The following is a 16459-nucleotide window of genomic DNA, read 5'->3' as shown; positions in this document are numbered from 1 at the left end:
TCCTGCCCCATGCCCACGAGAGCGGGAGGGGGCAGCTTGTCCGCCAGTGAGCCGCAGGCTGGAGCCGCCACCCTGATCCCCTCAGGCGCCCCCTGGCCAGCGCCGCCTTCCTTCCCCGGCCAACGCTGGCCCCACCTCTCCACCCCCCGGCCTGGCCCGCCACGCTGCCTCTCCCCGGTCACTGCCACGCCCGCCCCTTCCCTGCCCCCAAGGCCAGAGCCGCCTCCTTCCTCCCCCCGGAGGAGCCGCCGCCGCCGCCGCCGTGTTCTTCCTCCCGAATGACACGGCAGGAGCCCGCTCCCTCCAGACATGCTGTGCGCTGCCCGCGCCTGCAGCGCTGCCGCCGAGCCTGTGGGCACCAGCCGCCGCCGCTGAGCAGCAACTTCAGCAGGAACAGGCAGCCCCGGGGCTGGGGTCAGTGTGTGTCTCCGGGCTCGGCTCAGCCCAGCCCAGCCCGCCTGCTCGGAGCCCAGCTGCAGCAGCGGCACCTTGTGATCTCCTGCCGAGTTAGGGGCACTTCGCCAGCCGCTGCCGGCGGGGTGTGGGCTCGCCCTGTCCTTCCCCCTGCCGTATCACCTGCCGAGCTCGGAAGGCAGCGATCCCCAGCAGAAAGTTCAGCAATGCGGGAAGTTTGGGGGCAGCTCGGAGAGTAGCTCAGGGGCTTTTGACTCAGCATCCAAAACACCACCCCACCGCACAGGGGGAAAGAGGCGAGGGGGGCTTCCTTGGAGGAGGGAGCCGGGTTTCTTTGGGCAGATACGGTCCCCCTCACAGCGGATCCCAATGCAACTGTCCGTCCGCCTCCTTCTCTACGTTGTAGTCTGTGCAAACTTTTGCAGCCGTCAGGGCACCACTGCCCAGAGCGGATCTATAAAAGCCTTGCGATCCTCTAATCTTAGGCGAGATGGTAAGTGTCTCTCTTGTTTCTTATCACGAGTATTTACAGGACTAATGCAAACCCAGTGGCGAAACTCCCCCCCCCCCATCACTTGCCCCGTTCGCTTTCAGACGTGCACCTATTGGGAGCCCTTGTCTCTGTACGCTGTACCTAGTGCATTACACTAGATAGCTTCCTAGGGGTTAATGTACGTTACTGAGCCTAACCCTATGCGTAGCTTGGCTAGGTAGAGAGAACTAGCATCTCTCCAGGTGCTGGACTAAGAGATGAGAGTTGTCCCATCTGCTCTTCCCCTTCTCCCCCATGCTGTTTGGGTGGGGTGCTCCCACTGCAGCATTATTTTGTAATCACCTGCAATTCTCGTGTCCCGGAACGCCCAGGCACAACTGAGGGAAAGAAAAGAACCGCTGCAAACTTCTCAGTGTAACTTCAGGAGGCTTTCCAAGGGCTCACTGGCTCACGAACCTGGACTGTTAGTTTTGTATGTTGCACTCTCTGACTTGTCTCTAGATTGTAAACTCTCAGGGGTAGGGCAAACTCTTCTTTGTTGCGTACAGCACCCAACGTATATTGGGTGCTGCTGAAGACAGACAATAATCATAGTCTGAGCTTTTGCTTCTTTTTGTGCCAATGGCAGTAGCTGATTCAGTGACAATAAGGTACCTAAAGCTGACTGGCGCTTCTTCAAAACCCCTGCCTTGGGGAGGTCTGATTTTTATAAACACTTTGATGAGAAGACTTGAATAGTTTGATGTTAAGATTTTCTTGTTGGATGGTTTGTTTATTTTTTAACCATGCGGCTGTACTAGTGGCTCCTGTTTAATAGACAATCCTGTGAGATTCCCACACTCAATTTGTGTATGTCTGTGACTTTTTCCTTTAAGAGGGGGACAAGGAAGATAAGGGAGTGAGAATGCAACAACCAGCGAATGAAACCCAAACCGTGAATACAACTAGTGCTATTGCTCCTGCTTCAGGGGTTTCCAGCTGCAGACAGCTGTGGCATACCTCCCCACAGCTGCTATTTGCTGCTGGAAGCCCTTAAGGCAGTAGCATCCCTAAAAGGTTTTGGGAACTGGTGGGGCTGTATCAAGTGTCCCATTGTGGGATATTTCTTATGTAGTCTCCCCCTCCCACTTCTCCCGCCTGTTGTAATGGATTCCTACAAATTAGCCGCTTTTTTATGTGTCTCCAGCCCCAGGCACTCATTACACATTCTTTTTCTAGAGGCCACTTGTGCAAACGGGGAATGGTGGCAGCAGCTTTTTCCAGAAGTCTGTTCTTTACAAGTCTTGGAAGATGTGCCCCGCCCTATATGTCCGCAGTATCATAGTGAGACACTTGTCTAACTAGCTGTACCTTCTTCCGGATCATAAAGTGGTCTGGTTGAAGGTAATAATGTCCATCTATCAAGAAAAGCAGCTGCCCCTTCTGAATGTGCTCATGTGAATCTTGTGTCATCTAATGATGAATGTTCATAGGAGTGCGCCACTGAAGGGAATTTAGTGAACTCTTGTTTGTTCATAATAAAATATAATAATGGCAAAATCTCCTGGTTTGGGAAAGTTAGTTAGTTTCTTGACTGGGATGCCACAGTCTTTCGAATTGTTGCCGTTAATGTAGTTTTGAGTATGAAGTCCTGATTTTAAACATTCCATTCCAGCTTCTTGCTGCTAAAAATCCAAGAATGCAGGTAGACAGTTCTTTCTTTAAAAAAAAAAAAAAAAGTGAACAGAAGTTAAGATGACAACCTCTTTCAGTTGGCTGAATTCTTTATAGGCCGATCTTTAATATTCATTTTCTAATTTGTCCAAGATCATGCTTTTTTATATGTTGTGTCTTGAAGTGAAGTGAAGTTTTAGTTAATTTGGGGAAATATTTAGTTTAGGCCTCTTCCGTAGAGCTAGGAAAATGGGTCTTGGAGGAGGAAAAAACATATAACTGAAACTATTTCTATCCCTGAAATCTAATGCACTCATTCACATGTCCTTTTATTAAAAATTGTGTGTTTATAATAAAGACACACACCCAATGATTTCACTGTTGAACATTTTATTAAGCTTCACATTCTTTTTGTCTGCTCATTTCTCATCTTAAAAAGTATAGAATGGCCAACTAGCACTGAACCGTGCTAAGGCGTCAGCTCACTTATCCAACTCACACCCGAGACAGCATCTTCAGGGGAACTCCCTGAAATAATTTACCTAAAACCTCTTAAAATAATCCTCTTTTCACATGGACAATAGGTGGAGTTCAGTGACTGATGGTATAAAGCTAGTTTTCTCCCATGCTTATGATCAGCTTGAGAATAGATCATTTTTCCCCAAGTGGAAAAAACCTGTATAGGTTGGCACTGCCACTGTTTCTCATCTTGGGAATTTCCAAGGGAAAAAAATAGTATGTGTAAAAATGATTAGGAAATTGCTTTCCTGTCAATTTGGATAACTTGACTTGAAGATTAAGCTTGGTACCTTTAAGGCTGGCTCCCTTGAAGTCAATGAGTCTATTAATTGACTTCAGTGACAGTGGAGTGGACTCTTTTTTGAAAGCACTGAATGTATATGAAATTGCATGTTTACCATTGTACTCTACTGGCCAGCCCTGAACAGGCGCAAGGGCGGGGGGAGGAGAGAGAGAGAGAGAGAGAGGGGCACAAGGAATCTCTCTCAACCTTGTGCACACACACACAAAAGCCAGACACAATTGCAGACTGCTCCTCATTGGTACTCCTGCAGGTGTTAGCTACATAAGTAGTGGTAAGAAGGGAATGGCCGGTAGCGTTGTCCATAGAGGGGGAGTTCACGCTGTGTCTTTTACAGAGTGTAACTGCAACTGTGCACTGCTATATTCTGGGAAGCTCCAGGATGTGCTGTTCTTCCACAAGGCATAATGCATGCTGGTGCTGCTGCTGCTGGGGTGGGGCAGCTGTGTGCCTCCCTAAAGCAGGCAAGTGACTAATAGGCCAGATTGTACTCAAATGTTTATCAACAGAATCATTGCTTGAGCTTGTTGACTAAGGCCTGTTTATGAAGCCAAAGGACATGAGTTACATTCCAAATGGATGCAATTAGCTGACAAGCATGGTAGCTGTCTGTAGGTTGCTGTAGGTCACTACAAATACTTTTGTGTGCTGTTTTATTTTTTAACTTGTTTTGGTCTGAAGTGGTGCTATTACTGATGGGTGGCTTGCACAGCTGAATTGAAGGTGGGCGGTATTTATTTATTTTTCTCTGCAAATAATTTCATCTGTGATAACTATGAAGCACATGGTTACATTGGTGTTAAAAATGTTGCAATGCTGGTTTTCAAAATACACCACGCAGACAAAACCTAAGGCAATATAATGCCCAGGGTAGACCATTGTGATTTTGATGTTGTAGTCTTAGAGATATCTACACAGGAATCCAGGTCTTTTGATATGTGAAAAAATTCAGATTGTAGGTTGCCAGACCACTGACAACCTGTGCTTTTATTTAAAAACAAACAAACAAAAAAACCCACAAACCCACATCCTTTGGATTATATTTGTCAGTGACCTCAAGCAGAATGAACTAGTGATATTGAAAGTGCACAGTTATAATATGGAGACTCAGTGTATCTTTTGACCAAAGCAAACCTCTCTGGTACAGTGCAAGATTCCAGAGTGTCTTCTTTTAGCCTAAAAGAAGTCGGCATATGTGTAAATTGGGTTTAGCTAATTCTGAGGTGGATTTGGACAAAAACCAATAGATGAAGGGCAGCGCTTAACATTTTTGGAAGTTGAATGACTATTAATCCAAACCAGACAGTGCTTCCTGCTGAGGATGTTAAGAATGTAAATGACCTATTTAAAGTCTACATCCTTGTGATTCTTTGTCCTCTTGAAAGGACAGGTGTTGATGACTCAGCTGCCCAGTTTAGCAAAAATCATGTTTATTTATTTAATTAAAAAAAAATACAGTAGTTTGGGGTTGCCTACAGTAGTTATTATGCACCTGGTGATATTTATTTAACATGTTAGTAGACTCTTCATAGACAATCCATTGAAGATAGAGATTTACACATGGTGGGCTTTCAGGACTGGGCCCTTACCTTCTCTGCTTCAGTTTCCCCATCTGTAGTGTACAGATATTACCACCCTCCTAGCACAGGTGTAGTGTGCTTTTTGTAAAGGGATTTAAAGATGAAATGTGCTAAATAATAATACTTAACACCTATTTATTACTTTGTAATGTATATGTCTAGCAACTACAGGTTGCTTGCTCCGAGATTGTTTCTGTTTCTCTGGACTTAGGGTGACCAACCATCCTGAAGGAGGGGGAAAAGGGGAGGGAGAGAGAGGAAGAGAAGACAGTCCCAAAATGCAGAGCTCAAGTCCTGGTCCCAAGTTGAATGACTCCAGGACAGCATTTGTCCTGGCTTCCCTGCAGCGCTGCTCTGTGCCTGCCCAAGGTTCAGGGGTGGCGCCAGCCTCTTCCGGGTGGGGTGGGCTGAGGTGGGCCTTAACTCCCCTCACCATGAGGGCCTGCCTCTCCTCCTCTTCTCTTGAGGCCCCGCCCCCTAGCCAGCCATTACCTGTAATAATAATAAAACATTTGACTCAAGTATAACTTGTCTGTCAGTTGCTGATGTCTCTACCTACATAATTAACTGTTGGGGCTAAAGAACAAGGGAAATTACAGGGAAATCATGACTCTGACTCAGCAGCAATCAATATGATGGAGTTCTTCAAAGGAGCCTGCAAATGTGTTTTCTCAAATAGATTTATAGCACATAGTGGGAAGACATTTCCACTGGAGACTTTCCAGATGGTGTCTGAATTACAGTTCTTCTAACTGTTGAAACATATCGAATGGTATTATTGGTAATAACCTTAAAAACTGACTTTGAAAACCTGTTCATTGTTTTTTTCAGTTCAAAGAAATTGAACTTCGTTGTTTTTAAATTCTAAAATGATGGTTTTTTTGGCCCAAATCCTGCCGTGGGAGAGTGTTTTGTAAGTGACTTGTGAAGAGACGTAAATGGGAAAATCATAGGGAATTATTAAGGCCCTGATCCTGAAAAGGCATTCATGTACTTATGTTTCAGCATGTAAGAACCCAGTGAGCCAGCTCTGCTGTGGATCTATGACAATGATTCTATGAAAACATACACTAGCAGATGATCTGGTCCACTGAAACTAATTGCATGTTTGAAATTAAGCCTGTGTATAAATGTTTGCAGGATCAGTGCCTGCATTTTTATATTCTATAGCATGTAAATGAGGCAGGAGGGAAGTGGGAAGAGTTAGAATAAGTGTTATGGTGGTTTACAAAAAATAGTATTGAAGTTAGAACAAAACTTCAGTTCTGTGTTTTCAGAGAGCAGCAAAAAGTTGTAATAACATTTTTGAAAGCTCCAGTTGAAAAGTGAATTGTATGACAAATATTTGTTTTGAACTACTCAAAGCAGTTGTCATCCTGTTTGCATGGTTATATGCTCTTGTTGGCACTAGAACTTAAGGTATTTGAGTTTAAAGTAACATTTCTTTTTAAAGCAGTTGCCTGACAACTTTCCAGGTTGCCAGTTGCTAAAATGGAGACTGCACTTTGATGTTTAAAACATTATTTTGTGAAAAAACTACAATATTTCTTTAAATAAGAAGTAATTTACAGTAAAAGAGAGAGTCCAAGACAAGTAATCTTGCAGTGAAATAATACACAGATTCAGGACATTGTATTGCCGGCCCATTTTTACCAGGCCAAACATAAACCTTACCTAAAAGGAACAAATCTGCAAAAATACATATTACTTATATAGTAAAAAGTCTCTTCAGGGATTGGATTTTCATTTCACTAATAATATATGTACAAAAGGTGCAGTAGAGTATTTATATGCTGTTGAATTTTCATATTTATGGTGGAATTAGCTATACAAAAATGCATTATACATAACTGTAGCAAACCAGAGTACAAGAAAATTCCCATTCATAACAAATGAAATGGCTAATACTTAGATGTAAATTCTTCTGTGGATGCACCCCTATCTCCATAGTTTTCTGTAGAGTACATTGTACTGTAGGTGAGACTCTCAGCAAAGGTCCCGCATGAGGCCTATACACCATTTAAATCTTAAGTGGGACTTCAGAGGTGCACTAGCTCTGTGCTGGCCCTCTGTAAAGCCAGGAATTTCACACCTTATGTGGTGGTGTTTTTTTTAAAAGTAACATTTTGGCATAGAAACAAGTTAAAGTTGATCGGTTAAACTGCATCACACAAAGATCCCACTACTTAAAATCTAGCAATCAGAGTGTAAATAAGAGCTTTATTTCCCCCATATTGTGACAGAATTTTCCGAGGAAGGGACATTGCGCAGATACTCTTGCCTTTTCCTGATGAAGCTCTTTGGGCTGAAATGTTGGAATGGCTTTTTGTTATGAATCAATCTCCTGTTTATAAAGCAAGAGAAATGTCCTGTTTACAGTGACAGAGTGAATATGCTTTCTTTGGGAGCATGGTTTGGCTCTAGTATTTTGGTAGAGAATAAATCCTGCCTGATTTCAAGCTTCCTATGGCATTTGAGTGCTCAATGTTTGGTTTCATTCCTTATTTTTTATCTTTGTCCCAGGTTGCAAGCAGGGCCGCCCAGAGGAGGGGCAAGTGGGGCAATTTGCCCCAGGCCCCGGGCCCTGCAGGGGCCCCGCGAGCACTGGCCCAGCGACGGTCCGAGTCTTCGGCCGGCATTTCGGCGGGGGGGGCCCTTCAGTGCTGCCGAAGACGCAGAGCGACTGATGGGCCCCCGCCGCCGAAATGCCGCTGAAGACCCGGACCGCCGCCGGGTGAGTACAAGTGCCGCAGCTTCCCCGCTTTGCTCCAGGCCCCCTGAATCCTCTGGGTGGCCCTGATTGCAAGGGCCAACATCAAACAGTTGGCAGGCAGAGAGTCCTGCATGCTGGGGATAGTGCAGGAGGACACACTTTGCATTCTGAATAGACTTCTGCTAATGCATTTCAATCCTGCTGTCCCTAGTCATTGAGATTGAACTGTACAAAACTATTGATTAAATGCTAACTCCATTAAAAGCTTAAAAAACAGCCTTGACCTTGCTTCAGTGGAAGCAGGATCTGTCTCAAAGTAACATACAATAAAAGAAAAGGTTGGTGAGTTCTGTGGAGCGGTTGGGAAGGTCTGACTCTAGGTGAATGTTAGAATATTCAAATTACAGTTACATTTAATTAGTGATTGCACAGTTTAGCACTGGTAGCCATGAACAAAGAATGCAAATATTTGCAAAAATGGAGAACATTGAGGGTTCAAAGTGCCCTGTTGGTCTTCTGCCTCCAGTGACAATCTGAAGGTACGTCTTCACTACCCGCCGGATCAACGGGTAGCAATCGATTTCTTGGAGTTTGATATATCGCGTCTCATCTAGACGCGATATATTGAACCCCGAACGCGCTCCCGTCGACTCTGGAACTCCACCGGAACGAGTGGCGGTAGCGGAGTCGATGGGGGAGCCGCGAACGTCGATCCCGCGCCGTGAGGACGGGTAAGTAATTCGAGCTAAGGTACTTTGACTTCAGCTACGCTATTCACGTAGCTGAAGTTGCGTACCTTAGATCGACCCCCCCGCCCCTCAGTGTAGACCAGGCCTGAGTGTGTGCCATCCACAGGATATCCTACAGGACCCTAGGGAGGCTAGAGCACAGTATGTTTCCAAACCAGGCCTTAAGGAAACCTGTGTTTTTGATGTCTCCAAATTTGTTTGCTTTTTATTTTAAAGAGACATGGAGTGGATTATGAGTGATTCTTTTGTTCCTGGATCAATGGCAGGAAGTTTGTTGTTGAATTTCCAGTAGTTGCATTTGTTTTTTTTTCTAATCTGATGTGGCCTACCATAAAATTGAGAATGAGGTGTGGAGCCATTCAGGTCCCCACTTTGAACCCAGATTAATTACGTAGTCAGGATGTAAATACATATTCATAATTATGAATAGTGGGAATAGTGTGATATTTGTGAATAGTGTGATATTTGTGCCCTTAAGTTTACAACAAAAAATTCACTAGAAAATTACCTGCTCCAGCACACCTGTTATGGAATTGTTGTAGGCAAACAACAAATAAGTTATGTTAGCACAGCTGATTGGGCAGATGAGGATGATGCCTTTAGATTTGTAGCCACTGTCTGTGGAAGCAGACATCTTTCACACAGCTGCTTAATCATGACATCTCAGCAGGGATGATCATTGTTAGGAATGATTTCACTGTCTTCTAAGCATGTCAGAAAAAAGGGTTTAAAACCTTATCACAGAAACCCAGGGAGAACTTGCTGCATTCAACACATATGAATGAGCACAAAGTTTCTGCAGTCGTCTCATTTCTTGCACTGGTCCAGAATCTCTGTCTATGTCACAGTGTTAATAAATTGAGTGGAACCCATATAACCTGCAAGCAGCCAAGTAGCTATTATCTAGCAGCAGTACCTCATCTCTTGCACAGGGATGCTCTGTAACTCTATCTCCCACCTTCCAGAACCTTGTGAATGATGTTTTGCCAGCTGTACAGTGGGGTGAGTCAGGTCCCTGCAGCAATCTGACAGACAGCTATGCAGAAACTTTAAAGGTCTGCACAGTGCTTCAGCTGCATTCCCAGCTGATAACTGTAGTTGTAAGACTGGAGAAAAACCAAGGCCATTAGGGCAGAGAACTGCTCCAAAGGTAGTCTGAGGGATGAAGAGGACAAAGAGTATCCTTCACCCTCCCTAATAGAAATAAGTGAAATAAGTGGGGCAGTCCACTATCCCCCAAGGTTACAGAAACCCCTCTGGTCTCAGCTCAGAGGAGCACAAGGGTTGCTGGTGGAGGTGGGGGGGAGCTGTATTGGGAGGGGTAAAGTATGAAAAAGAGCCATATCTCAGCATATATCCTGATACAGTTTTGCTTGGTAAATCAATCCCTTGGTTTCTAGATGCCTGTCTGAAAGTTGATTTCTTTTTGGTGGTGGGTAGAATTAAAATGGCCAAAGAAACCAGCGAAAGCTGCCATCTTGGTGCCTGTTCCTTTGCATGTGTCTGGAGTCTGGTTGTATCCCGTAGTGTAAAGAAATTCAAGACAGCAGCAAGGAACACATCACATTGCCTTAGATAGACTGGATTAGATTTATAGGCTTTTAAATAAATACTTAAAGAGATTTTGTAAGAACTTCAATTGCTTTTCCTTTCACCTACCTATCAGGATCTCAGTCAATATTTTCCCCACAAGCTTTAGCGTAACAAACGGAGCTCCCGACATTTCGTTTTTGAAATGTCAACAACTCTCACAGGAGGAATATAGAACTCTGACTGCAGGTCTTGTCAGGTAAATTACCTTTCAGATTACTTAAAAAGATGATGATCAGAATATTGGCTGTGTAAAAAGTGTTGCCTTATTTCTCATGAACTGAGAGAGAGAGAGAGAAACGTGTCATACGTGTTTACTGTGCTTTTGCAGTGGAGTAGTTTAAAATTCAGGAATAAATTATTGTTTGGAAAACATAACTTTCAAAAAGTCGCCACTGGCAGGTTGGCCAAACCAGAACAATAGCACCAAGCCACTATCCAGTTTTCCTCTAATGGCAGTGGCTGTGCTTCCACAGCCCAACAGCAACTGCTTCTGTTTTTCTTACATTTCACTGGGGTGGGAGTTAACCCATTTCCTTTGTTTATTCCTGATCATTATCATTTTTTAACTGGGCTGCATATGTTTATGACCTAAAACAAAGTCTGGGCTCAGTATTGCTATTTTCAAGGACAAACTATCATGAACGCTGCAATATTATCCCCTTTCCTTATTACTCTGATGGTTTTTATGTCACTTTAAAAATCCTGTTGGTCTCAATTGAAATGGAAAGTCAGGTGCCTGCCTCTGAATATCAAAATCTAGGCAACTCTGTAGTTGATTGTGGCCGAAGAGTGTTATTATCTGGTGTTCATTAGCCCGTATGAAGTGAATAATCTCATCAGGTTTGGACAAGGATTGATTTGGGATGTTGAAAGAACCACTAAGAAATGATCCATTCGAATCTATAAAGAGGCATTAGCCGGGTTTTTATACGAGAGCTTCTACTATCCATGTTGTTTCTGATATGCACTTCTGTGACTCCATCCATATCCATAGTGGGTACTGTTAACTGTTGCTGAATGTTAACTCTAACTATACAATGGTGTAGGGAATACCAAAGTTCTTTCTTATATTTAAACACCATTTTTTGTAACTGCCAGTAATTATTGACTTATGAAGACCACTCTGGCCCTAAAGAAGTAATAAATACTTTGAGAATCGAAGTCTTCTATTTCCAGCATTCTCAGACTAGTTCCTTTCCAATCACTGCATTCACTTTATTGACGACAAAGGGATTTCTTTTGATAACTTCCAGCCAATTATTTTTCTTACAGGCAAAATTCTGATTGTAACCACAAAAATCTGGAAGACATTTTAGCCACAGAAGCATTTTAATTAAAATGTCTGTAAAGATTATTAGATATTGCCAAAATTATTAAAGGGATGGTATCAGCATGAAATCTAGCTTGTTTCAAAAACTAAGTTAAAACTAGTTTCAGTAACCAATGAAACAGACTATACACAAAATGCTGTTGGATGCATGAAGTAAAGAAACTGACAGAATTAGATAAATTTATCTTTAATTTGTTTCAGGTATGGTCATTTTAGTTGTTTCTAGTAACAATTCAGAGATAATGGGTAACTATAATTTGTTAATGGCTCTTTACAGGGTAACTGTCTGATTGTTTAGTCCTAGAATGTAGGGTTTGATTTATAAATTAGTTTTATAAAACATATCATGAACAAAAATTGTGATAATTTGTTAAAAAGAGAAATTCATAAATTCATAGATTCCAAGGCCAGAAGGGACCACTGTGATCATCTAGCCAGACCTTCTGTATAACACAGACCATAAAACTTCCCCAGAATAATACCTATATCTGTTAGAAAAACATCCAATGCTGATTTAAAAATTGTCAGTGGTCAAGAATCCACCACAACTCTTGGTAAATTGTTCCAATGGTTAATTATCCTCACTGTGAAAACTTTATGCCTTATTTCAAGTCTGAATTTGTTTGGCTTCAACTCCAGCCATTGGATTGTGTTAGACTTTTCTCTGCTAGATGAAGGAACCCATTATTAAATATTTGTTCCCCATGGAGATACTTACAGACTGTAATCAAGCCACCCATTAAGTTTCTGTTTGTTAAGCTAAATAGGCTGAGCTCTTTGAGTACTGAGCTCTGTAAGACATGTTTTCTAATCCTTTAATCATTCTTGTGGTTCTTCTCAGAACCCTCTCCAGTTTATCGGCATCCTTTTTTAATTGTGGTCACCGGAACTTCCACTACCTGAACAATTGGCTCCTTGAAGTGATGCTCATTTCTCAAGGTGCAGCAAGGCCCTATGGCTGCTCCACTTCTTGGGCTTCTGCCCCAATGTGGAAAACTCGACACTCATATCCTCACAACAAATAGACTTCATTGGGGATACTCTGGTGTCCATTACCACCCAAGTATACTTTCCCATGGACAGATTTGCCATCATTTCTACAGTAAAAATGAACCCTCAAACCACACAAAAGGCTTGCCTGCCACTTTTGAGCCATATGACAGCCTGTACATTTGTAACACACCCTTTGCAAGACTACACTCCTGGTGTCTTCAAGCCTGGCTGAGAACTGTTTACACATTCCCCCTCCCACCACAACAAACATAGTCCATCCAAGTGGGTGTCCACACTTCAGAGGGTCTTTAGCTCCCTCAATTGGTGGAAAGATCCTGAAAAGATGTGTGTAGGAGTTCCGGTCTCAGAGCCTCCCTCCACAGAGATCTGCACCACAGATGCCTCCCCATCCAGTTTAGGGTGCTCACTTTATGACTTCACAGATCAGGGCAAATAGATCCTGCAGGCGGGAACTTTTAACATCAACATATGAGAGCTCAGAGCGTTCCATCACACTTGCCATCACTTTCTACTCCATAGCAGGGGCCACCCAATCAGAATAGTGCTGGACAACAGAACAGCAATATATTATCTCAGTTGACAAGGCTGAGTAAGATCCTGGTCCTTATGTGAAGAATCCATAAGACTTTGGAACTGATGCATACATATCTCACTGCATACTGATCTCAGCAGTTTATCTACCAGAACTGCAGAACACAGTAGGGGACTCCCTCAGTCCACATTTCTGCCTCAACCACAAGTGGGAACCGAATGAGATATTCTGAAGGGGTATGTCTTACTTGGAGTCAATCAGAGCTAAATCTCTTTGTGACAGCATCCAACATGTAGTGCAGATGATTCTGTTCGATGGGAGATGCCGTTTTTATCCCTTGACTTCTCTTATTGCTATATGCTTATTCCCTGACGCCATTACTGCTCAAAGTCCTGAAGAAGCTAAAACAGTTATGATTCCCATGTCTCTGCAGCTGCCTCTCCACCTTTCTTTGACAGCAGATTTCTACCCCAGCCTCTCAGCACATCACCTCAAGGTCTGGCTAATAGATGGCTTGCTGGCATCGAACAGGACTACTCTCCAGAGGTACACACAGTACTGCCTAACTAGGAAAACCTAGCTACAGAAGTGAAAAGATTTTCAAGTTTGATACAGCCAGTGATCTGTACCTCTGCTCAAATCTTTCCTATCATATATTCTGAATTACCTGATTTTAAAATCCACAAGATTGTTTCTCAGCTCAGAGTTCAGGTCTCAGTCATAGTTCACCGATCTGCTATTACAACCGTTGTTGAAGGTTTTCCAGTCTTGGCTCACCTGACCACCATGAGGATTATAAAAGGGCCAGTTCAACCTTTCTTACTCCTGATAAAGAACCTACTTCACGATGGGATCCCAACTTAGTCCTTAATGCACTGAGGAACACCTCCCCACCCCCATTTGAACCTATGTTACTTCTTTCAATTGTCCCTCAAAATCTTATTACTTATAGCCATCACCTCAGCCAGGAGGGGAGGGGAGCTGGGATTCCTTATGGCTGATCCACCATACATGGTGTGCTGTTGTGACAAGATGACATTACATCCCCCTTCTCAGTTGCTACCTAAAGTTTCTTCAGAGTTCCATTAATCAGGAGATTCATCTCCCAGTGTTTTACTCCAAGCCTCACTCTTAGAAAAGAAGCGAGCTTACATACACTCGATGTAAGAAGAGCTCTTGTCTTTTACCTTGACAGAACTAAGCACTTTAGGACTTCTCTTAGACCTTTCATCTTTATTGCAGAACAAATGAAAGGGAACTTGATCTCCATCCAGAGATTGTCTAAATAAGTTTTGGGGTGCATCTTAATCTGTTACAAAGCTGTGTGTTCCCCTCCCAGACTGATTGTCCATTCTGCTAGGGCTAAGTCTACCTCCATGACCCTACTGAAAACATACCCATCTCAGACATTTGCAAGGCCACTACCTGGTCTTTGGTGCACACCTTTTCCCAGCACAACACTCTCGTACCTGCTTCCAGAGCTGAGGCTGCTTTTGGTGATGCCGTTTAACAGTCTGTACTGAATCCTCCTCCTTGTCACCCTCCTTCATCCTGAGGTACTTCTTGGAAGTCTCCTGAAGTAGAGCATCCATAGGGACAATAACCTGAAGAAGTTACTTACCTTGTAAGATGACTGGAGTTCTTTGAGATGTTTTGTATCAGTAGTGCTCCACTACACGGCACTCACCCTCCTTCTCCTCTGTTCCGGAGTCGTTCTCTCTGGACTTCGTGGTAGAGAAGGAAAAGGAATGGTGGCAGGTCTGCCCTCCCCTGTATACTCTCACATCGGAGCACAAGAATGTGTAGGAATCCAGCATGGACCCATGGACACTGCTGATGGAAAATGTACAATCAAGCGTGCATGGGTGTGTGTACATCCTGAAGCAGAGCACCCATAGGAACAAAGCATGTTGAAGAACTCCAGTTATTGTACAAGGTAAGTAACCTCTCCTTTTTGCAGAAACATATCAGTCTTGATTAAACTTTCATTGGGAAGATTTCTCAGGTGCAGGATGTAATTTCTGGTCAAAACGAGAGAATAACCAATAGCTCGGTACTTGCAATGTGGGAGACCCAGGTTCAAGTCCCAGGGCGGAATCAGGCAGATCAGGGACTTGAACATGATTCTCCCCCATGCCAGGGGGTGCCTTAACCACCAAGCGGTTAACTATTATGGGGTGGGTCTCTGTGATGGTTCTTGGGGTATCCAAGTCTATGAGTCACTGTGTTACCCCCCTGCCTGCATAGTGAGTGAGTCTTGCTTGTGGTAACTGGGTGTTTAGCTCCCTAACATCACCAGCCTGTTAGCCACTCAAGCACTCTTCTCTGGGCTATGCCAGCCCTGACTTTGCCTTGCAGGTTAACTGTAGGTCACCCCAGTCCCCGAGTCCCTTTGAAACGTTCCCCTGTGATATCCAGCCCTTGACAGTACCACGCACAGAAATCTCCGTTCCTCTGCCCACAAAGGAGCAGTGTACCCCAGTTTACCAGTTTTACCTTAAATCACTGCTCTGTTTAACACACAGCACTTGCAATGAACAAAATCAGGTTTATTTGAGAAAGAATAGAGATTCCACTAGAAACAAGAGAGAGTAATGGAAAGCTGCTGGATACAATACAAAACAAAATAATAAAACGTGAACGAGGCCCTACACTTATTAATAGCTGCCTTTCTGAGCTAATAAAAGTTCAGTCTAGTCTTCCGCAGCACTGGCTGGCTTCACAGGAACCAGGATCCATCCAGTTCTGCTGGAACCATTCCCGTTCAACAAAATGTGTCCTCAGTGAATGGATCTAAAGTGCCTTTCCCCACTCTGTGTTTACTGAATTAGGCTCTGTCTACACTACATCTTATGTCGGCATAACTTATGTCGTGCAAGGGTGTGAATAAACCGTCTCCCTCGAGTGACACAAGTTACACCGACATAGGTGGGGATAGTGCTATTGAGGTTATATCCTTATGGTCTTAAGGTTAAAAGGAGTCACCAGGGAATGATATTAGTCAGTGGCAGCCTATTCACACAGGAGGGAATTACTGCTCCTCTCTCTTCCCCCTGCTCCTTCAGCCAGAGAGATAATGTGAGGCTCAATTGTTTACAAATGCACCATCACAACAGTCAATCAAAACCATCAAAGACAACTGCAAACAAACCACCAGGATGTTTAAAAAAAAAGAAAGGGAACATTTTAACAGAAGACTTAACACTGAGGGCATGTCTACATATACAGTTGCGCTGCAGGAGATCAGACTAGATGATCACGATGGTCCCTCCTGACCTTAAAGTCTATGAGTCTATGAACTTGCCCCTTCATATTACATGTTGCTCTGTAGGCTCTACTGGGTGCTGGTGCTGGAATGTTGATCTTACGGATCGCTTTGTCAGTCCAACTTGGCTTGTTGGAAAACACCTGCTGGTGGTGTTTCCAGCACAGCTAGGATTTCTAACCTTTCATCTGAGGTTAGTCTTTTCCATATATCAGTGTTTTCTAGTCAGGTTTCCCTGTGCCTGTCAGGCACTAACTGAGAGTATGTCTACATAGCAAAAAGAGACCTGTGGTAGTGAGTGTC

The 16459-nt window shown here is 43.6% G+C and overlaps 1 protein-coding gene across 9 annotated transcripts in view; it reads left to right on the top strand.

Moving 5' to 3' along the window:
* Positions 1 to 240: 240 nt before the first annotated feature.
* The window catches only part of PDGFD (platelet derived growth factor D), a 163578-nt gene continuing 147359 nt past the window's right edge, over positions 241 to 16459 (top strand). For 2 of the 9 annotated variants that reach the window (XM_039481839.1, XM_039481812.1), the window contains exon 1: positions 252 to 907. In XM_039481839.1, coding sequence (XP_039337773.1) covers positions 784 to 907 — 124 coding nt within the window. In that variant the 5' untranslated portion in view covers positions 252 to 783. Of the gene's footprint in view, positions 908 to 16459 lie in introns of all 9 variants that reach the window. The other 7 variants (XR_005582873.1, XM_039481804.1, XM_039481795.1 and 4 more) reach the window with 7 other exon arrangements.

Source organism: Mauremys reevesii, linkage group 1 (genome assembly GCF_016161935.1).
Source record: "Mauremys reevesii isolate NIE-2019 linkage group 1, ASM1616193v1, whole genome shotgun sequence".
NCBI classification, from domain to species: domain Eukaryota; kingdom Metazoa; phylum Chordata; order Testudines; family Geoemydidae; genus Mauremys; species Mauremys reevesii.
Note: the sequence above shows the minus strand (reverse complement) of the source record. Positions and strands in the feature narration are given on the sequence as shown.